This window comes from Micrasema longulum, unplaced genomic scaffold (assembly GCF_059751315.1).
Source record: "Micrasema longulum isolate JH-2025_06_02 unplaced genomic scaffold, ASM5975131v1 h1tg003085l, whole genome shotgun sequence".
Taxonomy (NCBI): domain Eukaryota; kingdom Metazoa; phylum Arthropoda; class Insecta; order Trichoptera; family Brachycentridae; genus Micrasema; species Micrasema longulum.
Window position 1 is genome coordinate 69,650 of NW_028280186.1, and position 8,743 is coordinate 78,392.

The 8,743-nt window shown below is 35.7% G+C and overlaps 1 protein-coding gene across 1 annotated transcript in view; it reads left to right on the forward strand.

The window, feature by feature from the left end:
• Positions 1–7,741, forward strand: part of LOC148271122 (uncharacterized) — a gene marked incomplete at its 3' end in the record, with an annotated part of 46,093 nt that extends 38,352 nt beyond the window's left edge. Inside the window, exons 4-6 of the mRNA XM_088241808.1 lie at positions 2,838–3,315; positions 6,224–6,371; positions 7,518–7,741. Of these exons, the coding sequence (XP_088097934.1) occupies positions 2,838–3,315; positions 6,224–6,371; positions 7,518–7,741 (850 nt within the window). The remainder of the gene's footprint in view (positions 1–2,837; positions 3,316–6,223; positions 6,372–7,517) is intronic.
• Positions 7,742–8,743: the final 1,002 nt, after the last annotated feature.

The following is an 8,743-nucleotide window of genomic DNA, read 5'->3' on the forward strand; positions in this document are numbered from 1 at the left end:
TTTCATTACCCCCTTTCATATCCCCTCTATCCCACCTGCTGACAAGCCTCAAAATAGAGGCTTAGCGGGTTATTCTTTTTTTAAAAAAAAACATCAAATTATTACAAGAGACAAATATTTTTTTTGAGAAGGGAATGTAGAAGTCTTGACATCCACAGGGCTTATGACCTGTCGTTGGCCGGTTTAACTGTCCACTTTACACACTGTGTGACATTCACCATTCTGCGTGTATTTGAACATCTATATTCCTTCGATTCTTCCATCTGTTGACGTTTGTGAATATATATCTTTTCATTTCATTTTTTTGCACCACAACAGGCCAGGAGGCCCAATTACAGCGGTGAATTACATTACAGAACAACCAGGCTTGAGAAAAATCACATTTTAATTTTTGTGTTCTCACCGGGAGTCGAACCCGGAACCTTCCGTGCGTGAGTCAAGCGTCTTGACCACTACACCACGGAGGCCGGCATATAAAGAGCATGCCTAGACTTCTATATTTCCTTCTCTAAAATGCTCTTCATCTCTGTTGTAATATGTTCAAATTAAAAAACATGCTTTTCGATGGAACATATGAGGGTATTTAAAGCAAACTTAGAAATCTCCATTGAAGGAGTTCTGAGATATTTGCGAAAAAAATGTGAGATTTGTAATTATGCTTCACCAACTCAATGGAGAATGCTAAGTTTGCGGTGTCAAGTAGTATGATCGAAATCTGTTTTTGCTAGATTTAGAGACGGTTTTGAATTACGCTATTATTTTGGTAGGTACGTTTTAATTTATAGTTAATTTTGGCATCAATAACTAATTTTCCCTTTTTGGTGGAGATTTCAAAGTTTGCTTCTAATAACCATTAACTTTGTGTTCAAACGTTTCAATTAATGGTAGTAAAAAATAGTATTTAACCACTTACCTACTTTTTATGTCTACCGGTTTCGAGACGTACTCATCTCTTCGTCAGGACACTCACTACACCAACATGCAAATACTAAAATACGCTTTTACCATAGTATCCACAGTATTTACGAAAATATACATAAATTACATACAGAGTTGAAGGGGATGCAAACACCACCATGTCCGAACATGCACTTAAATTAGGTTGATCATATTAAGCGATATGTTGGTGAATGTGTGGGGGTGGGGGTTAGGAAGGGGAGTGGCTAAGAGGTTAAATGTTACATGATTGATTTATTTTTAAATAAAAAGTGGGCTTTATTTTTATTTTTATTTTATTAGGGTACACGGCACAAATGCCTTTTATAAACATAAATACATTTAACATAACAGTGTTCTATTACAAAATTATGAAATAATATAATAACAATATATCTATACATATTTCACAGTTGTTAAACATAAAACATATTTAAGATTAACAAATTACAACAGGGATGGAGAATACCTTAAATAAGGGAATATGGAAGTCAAGGCATTTACAGGGCTTATGACTTGTCATTGGCTGGTTTAAGTGGCCACTTTACACACTGTGTAACATTCACCATTTTGCCTATATTTGAACATCCATATTTCTTCAATTCTTCCATCTGTTGATTTTACTGAAGTTCCCTTCCATATTCCCTTATTTAAGGTATTCTCCATCCCTGTTGTAATTTGTTAATGTTAATGACCCCCGAGGGGGTGAAATCCAGTCTTTTGTCTATGAACATTTGGACAAACTTAAATATTGTAATAAAACATATTTGTTTAATATTTTTTTTCACTATTCCCTTTTCGCATCTAATGGTGCATAGGGCACTTTATTGGTATTACAAACGCAGCGTATCTAGATCATTGTTTGCCACAGAAGGTAAGATGATCAGCCTTACGCTTCAGACACCAGTCATATTCTAGTGTGAAAGCACCGTTTTAAATAAGTATTTCATATTAAACATGTCGGGAATCGAACCCGAGACCTCTTGCATGGTAGACAAACGCTCTGACCATAACGCCATGAGGCCGATTATTTATTAGGGGAATTATATTTTTTAATGCTTTTTTATTGTGAAACACCTCCATGTTGTTTAATTTCAGTCCTTTTTTTATTATTTGAATGTAAAATTTTAACTCTCGTTTCCTTATTAAAATAATTGGTAGGCATAAAAAGTCGGTAATTGGTTAAATAAATACTAATGTTTACTAATTTAAATGTTTGTACGCAAAGTTAATGCTTTGAACATAAAAAATAATATACACGGTTGTCAAGGCCAGACCGCGAAACTTCAGAGGAGCATTCTTCATGGTAAGCTTTAAAAAAAATCCTAGTAAATTTTTTCCAAAAAGTCATTTAAAAAAATAAAAAAACATGATCTCAAAATGGAGTAAATCTTTTATTTCTCGGACTAGCATCCCTTCCGCAAACCACTACCCCTCCCCGACAAAAAAAAATGCGATTAAAACGTATTTGACCAACGAAGCGATACGCACCAGACGCGGACAAGAGAAGCGGCTGGGTAGGAGAGAGGTAGGGGTTTGTGGAGGGACCGCTTGTCCAAGAAATTAAGGATTTACTACATTTTGAGAATACAATTTATTTATTTTTTAAATGGCTTTGGAAAAATTTTAAAAGCTTACCACGAGGAATGTTCCTTTGAAGTTTCGTGTATAATATTTTTCGAGCTAGATGCGGTTGATGTGACTGGTGTATGAAGTGCACATTATAACTAATCGCTGTAGTAGCTTTGAAACTGGTCGGTAGAAAGAAAAAAAAAGTGGTTAAAAATAATGTTATTTTATATTTATTTTATTAAAATAAATTACTACAAAGTTAGTGCTTTGAATATATATTTTTTATGTAATGTAAAATAATTCATTTGTGTAAAACTTATTTCTTACAGGCAGCAAGAGCGGCATTTAGGAATAATACCGACTCCATCTCCCGGTGTCAGGAAGAAACATCACACATCGAACCACAGCATACTCGACAAAAATAATAACAAGACTGGTGAAAATGACGAAACATCAAAGACCAGTAATCCCTCACTGGATACCGTCTTTACAACAAGTCCTTCAATCCCCCGGGACTCCCAAGAAACCTACGCCTTTGAAGACATAGAAGAGACATCCATGCCTACAAATAGCGATCCAGATTATTCCGTCGACGTTCCATTCGAGTATGTGACGAATTACTTCAACACAACGCCATCTAGCGAGTTAAGGTTGAGGCGGTCTGCGAACGACTGGAAAAAGAAGTTTGACGAAATCATGTCAAGTAACGCGAGTGCAGAAAGTAACGATACAAGCGAAATTGTGAAGAGAGAGGTAATGGAAAATGGGCAGCCAATGGTTGAAGTCTTTCTTCAGAACATAACAAAGGTAAGGAAAACCTCGTACGAGCATTCTGCTGGGATCTCCTCTTGTAACCGCATGACCAGAAATGTGTCAGTGACTCTTTGAAAAAAATGTCTAATGTCCCGTATCTTCATAAATTGATACAGTGTCTCAGATAGGAAAGTTGGGGGGCATCGAAGCATCATTCTAGAATTAATTTTTGAACATTTATTAGGGGTCCGCACATGACATACGCCGCGCAACCTCCCCAGCCCACTATAAGCTAAGATTTACGCTGCAATTGTCTGATAAACTTTATTGACTTCAGAATACATGCAATAGATAGATACATTGTGAAATAGACATTTTTAATACGACAATTATCAATTTTAAAACGTTCTTAAATGCACTGTTTGAAACAAATTATTAATGTCGTAATGAAACTTTCTTTTTCATACAATTCTTTCTCTGTTTTTGATGTGTATTATTATTATCTTATCTCTTTCTGATATTAATTTATCAAATATTTTTGTGTACCGTATATTATATTATTTTCACATATATACTTACTGTTAACTAATTTTCATTATTTGTTTTTAAGATTAATTTGTTAATAACATTTTTTTTATACGTATATATGTGTATATATGTGTGTATATATATATTTAGAATTCTTAACAAGTTATTTACAATTTGTTTTTTAATTTTAACATTGTTCTTATATTCATATTTTTAATCTTTTTTTTATGCAAAGTTTCGCTTTTTATTTTGCATTGCAGTTTGCTTTTTATTGTTTCTACATGTATATAAAATCTTTTTTTATTTCTTTTAATGTGTTGTGTATTTATAAAATTATTACTTTCTTTGTTTGTAGTTACCTGTATATTTATTTTTATACTTATAAGTATATGAAAATGTATTTATTTTTTTGTTTGAATTCTTTACAAGTTACTTACAATTTGCTTTTTAATTCAATTACTTTTATTATATCCATATAAAATTATTATTTTCTTTTTTACTATATAAAGTTTCACTTTTTATTTTGCATGGCAGTATGCTTCTTTTTGTTTCTAAATGTATTGTTTATCTTTTAAATTTTTACGCACTATGTTTGTACTTAACTGTATATTTTTTGTAAATGCCCCATGGGCGTATTGTAAAATTAAATAAATAAATAAATAAATAAATATTAGAGATAGAGTATTACATCGGGTAACTCGACCAGGCACTCGCACACTAATCAAATGTATGAGTTGACAACAATCGAACATTGATGTTATTATTCTAAATAAAAAAGCGAGTCATTTAATTTTCGTCTGTTTTCTAATGATTGTATTTTTAAATAATCATTTAAGTATGTGTAATTAATATATTCAATCGGTATATTTAGTTTGAAATTTATGAAACGAAATAATTTATGCTGAACTCTTTCGATGTCCTTAACATGAACCATACCATATAACGGAGTTATATTCGAGTTGACTTCGCACTAGGACAATATACGAGGCATATCCAGAAAGTAAGAGTACTCAATTTTCGTATTTAAATTAAATACAGTACATTGTTTGCATATATATTACTTATTTTTCCACGTAGTCGCCTTCCCGTTCTATGGAGGTTGTAAGTCGTGGCACAAGCTTTTTGATGCCCTCCTCATAGAACTCTCCTGCCATCTCCTTCGTCCACTCAAGACCTCTTGTTTCACCTCCTAATCGGTTACAATTTTTTTCCCCATGGGAGTCTTCAGGAAGGTGAAAAGATGAAAATCTAAAGGCGCTAAGTCAGAAAGTATGCAGGGTGGTTCAAAATGTCCCAACCAAACGAGTTTAATCGCGTCATGGTTGCGTTAGCCGAGTGCGGGCGGGCGTTGTTGTGCAACAAACACGCTCCCTTTGTCAACATTCCCCTCCGTTTGTTTTAAATGGCTCTTTTGAACTTTTTTAGGGTCTCACAGTATCGTGCTGCAGTAACTGTCTCTCCACGAGGCAAATAATCAGTCAAAATTTTTCCTTTTCGGTCCAAAAACACGGATGCCATGATTTTTTTTGGCCGAAATTAAGGTTTTGAATTTTTTGGCAGATGGGGAACTAGTGGTGACTATCTCTTTGTTTCAGGGGTGTAATGAGCCACCCATGTTTCATCACCAGTCACAATGGAGCTCAGAAAATCCTCACCTTCCAATTCAAATTGTTTAAGGAACTCGCGAGTGCTAGCGACCCGATTCAATTTGTGCTACTCTGTCAGTTGTTATGGGACCCATCTTGAGTACATTTTTTTATATTCCAGCGTTTCTGTAACTGTTTCGTATAACATTTCATTAATTTCATCTACTGTCAATCGGCGGTCTTGACAAACCTTTTCATCAATTTTTTGTACCGACCCATCGGTCACAATTGAAGGTTTTCCACTCCTTTGCTCGTCATGAATATTTGTTCTTCCTTGATTAAACTCACGACACCTTCAGCACCTTCGTCATAAACAGTTTTTACCCGTGCAAAAATTTCAGTCGGGGTTTTTCCTTCCGCGAGAAGCAACCTTATGACAGCGCGCACCTCGCACTTGGCGGGATTTCTTATTGACATCATTCACAGAAACGAACACTACAAGGCAAGTTTTGGTACTAACCAGGGTCGCTGGTGCTCGTTGTGTTCAGGAGATCCCCACTACCAATCAGTGTCGCCAACTTTTGGAGAAAAAAAATCTCACAGCACGAGAGCCAAACAGTACTCTTACTTTCCGGATATGCTTCATACAATGTTTCATTATTTTTATAGACTCGAAATCCCGTATTGTCCGCAGCAAAAATTTCAAGGTGATGCTCTAATTAGTTTGTAATGTTTTGTATACGATGTAAAAGTATGATTAAATGAAATTTTCTGTTGATTCATTTAAAGACAAACATGGACGTTTACGATAAGAATGCAATTAATATTTTAGTTGTTCTCGATTTTAGGAGGGCAGCGAAGAGTTGAAGGTGATTTATTGGGTGTCAGTAGGAGGGAGGCCAGTTCCTGCGAGGACAGCCGCCAAGGATATGAAACTTCTGGCTGATTCTGAAGTAGTGGCCGAGCTCGGATATCCCATCACTACGAAAGCTGAACGTAATACACATTCAGATTCATTTCTCCTCATTAATACTAATTAATAATTTTATCTACGTCCAGGTAGATGAAATAGAACCAGACCCCTGGATGGGTGTTTGGGACTCGATGGATCAGATAAAACTCCCGAATAAGGAAATCGAGTGGGTTTCGGTTTCGATTCTTGGGAGGGTCAAAATGAAATATTTAATTTTACACTGCTAGATTTCAATGTTCTTGAATATGTAAATATATATTTTTTCAAACATTTTTAAAGTAATTAAGGCCTATGAAATACGGTCCAGTAAATTTTTTATATTTTTTTTTGCTAATTATTAGTAGGATAAAAAATAATTTTAAATTTCTAATTTTGAATTCCCGCATAAACGGTCCTTCTGTTGGCCACGCCCCTAACACGACACGATTCATGTTTATTTGTTCCTGGCCATTGAAATTAGTTTAAAACATTATCACGAATCTTGATGTCAAAATACAAAAATTAGACACTTTTAAGCAAGTATGTAAGCATTAAATAAAAAACTAACTAAAATGAATAGGAAGCTACTGTCGCTACTGACGCTACTGACGCTAGTGACGGAGTTTCGCTGAACGAAATCAGCATTCTGATTTCTGATTGGTTGAATGAGCGGAATGACGTATGGCGTGACAAAGAATCACGTTTGAATTTTAAAACTTTCAAAAAAGATTTTTTTTTTTAAAACCCATCTAATAAGTCGATATTGGTGTTTTCAATATTGCGTTTTTGGACCGAGATTCCGGTTTTTCGATTTTATCGAAAATTGGTATTTATGCTCTAATCCGGATGACTGGAGCTCGGATAGTCGGAGTTCTACTTTATTGGGAATGTTTACATCTGTTCAGAGCACAGGACTCATAACTCATCATTGATTAAACGTTATTTTAATTTTTTTTTATATATAAAAATAAATATTAGCGTTCTTATAATTTATCCAAATATTTCAATTTTGGTGACCATTTTCAACGAGTTGTAAATAACATACTATTAGAAAATGGAAATCAAGTTGGGGTAGAGTGGCTTTGATCCGTGAGTCCGCAACACCAGCCACGGTACCACAGCCCGATTTAAGTTTCTATATTTTTTTCATTCGTTTTTACTTTCAATCATCTCACGATTTGTTTCGATAGCGTATCTGAAATCTCCGGAGTACTTGGCGGGCACCTCCGGGGGGCGCGACACGTGGCTGATCGTCGGCTCCGCGACCCTGGCGGCCATACTGCTGCTGGTGCTGGTGGCGCTGCTGGCTTGCCGCCTCTCCGGGCGCCGCAAGGCCTCGGGCACCAGCCGCGTCCTGCGGGAAGAGAGATCCGGGAGGGAGAATACGGCCTACGTGGGAGAGAAGGATGGAAAGGTAAAGTGACTTGTGTAGCTTGTGGGCCTAAGGGGGGTATCTAGGACCCCCCGGGTAACATATTTTTTTAATAACTGTTTTATTAATCATATTGATTTCATTTTTTACATAAAACCTACCCCATAATGTTAACAATGTATCAAATTATTTGGTCAAATTCTTTCAATAATAATTTACATTTGTCTGTGCTTTCCCTCCGTGCAAACAGCAAACATTACGATTCATCACTCTACAGTTGAATAATCTTTGATATGTTGGTCAGTTTGCATGTGTGTTTTTTGCTATTTGGTGTCTTTTTTCCAGCCATAACCACAAAAATCCGGATTTTGTGTTTTTTTCATTTTGAGTGCATTACACTTTCCAACTCCCCGCTGGTACCACCAGTGCAGTTCAAGGTGTGACCGTGAGAGCAGTGCGATGTCATAGCATCCTCTTGCAACAGGATTTTATGATAAAATTTATGAATTTCGAAGAGAACTAGAAATATTATGAAACAGTTTTAAAAACACTACCATCACGTTGTATGTACAGCATTTTAGCAGAGGTATTCCTGGTACCCCCTCAGGAACTCTCGTATGTTTTTCATATTCAGGCTTCGTTTACATTTGGACCCATTGTAGGCGTAGTGAAGTGAAGTAAACTCATTGCTTATATTACATTTCTGTAATCAGTATAATCTAAAAACCCCTTTCTCTGGTTTTTTTAGCACAAAACATCCATTTTAATTCAAAATATCAAAACAGTTTGAGTTTCAGTCGCAAGAGGTCTTTATCCAGCTATGGAGAGATCAACGTCGAAGAAGAAAAAGTTGTTGGCGTGTTTACCATGCTAGAGATCCCAGATTCTATTTTTGACAGGGTCGATGTGAAAACTTTGTTTTAAAGATGGCTCTACACTGCAATATTCCATTATTCTTGGGATGACATCTGAACCGTAAGACAGATCACCTTCTTCATCAATTCCCTTCCTGCACCCAGCGGTTCGTAGGGCTCTACAATCCAG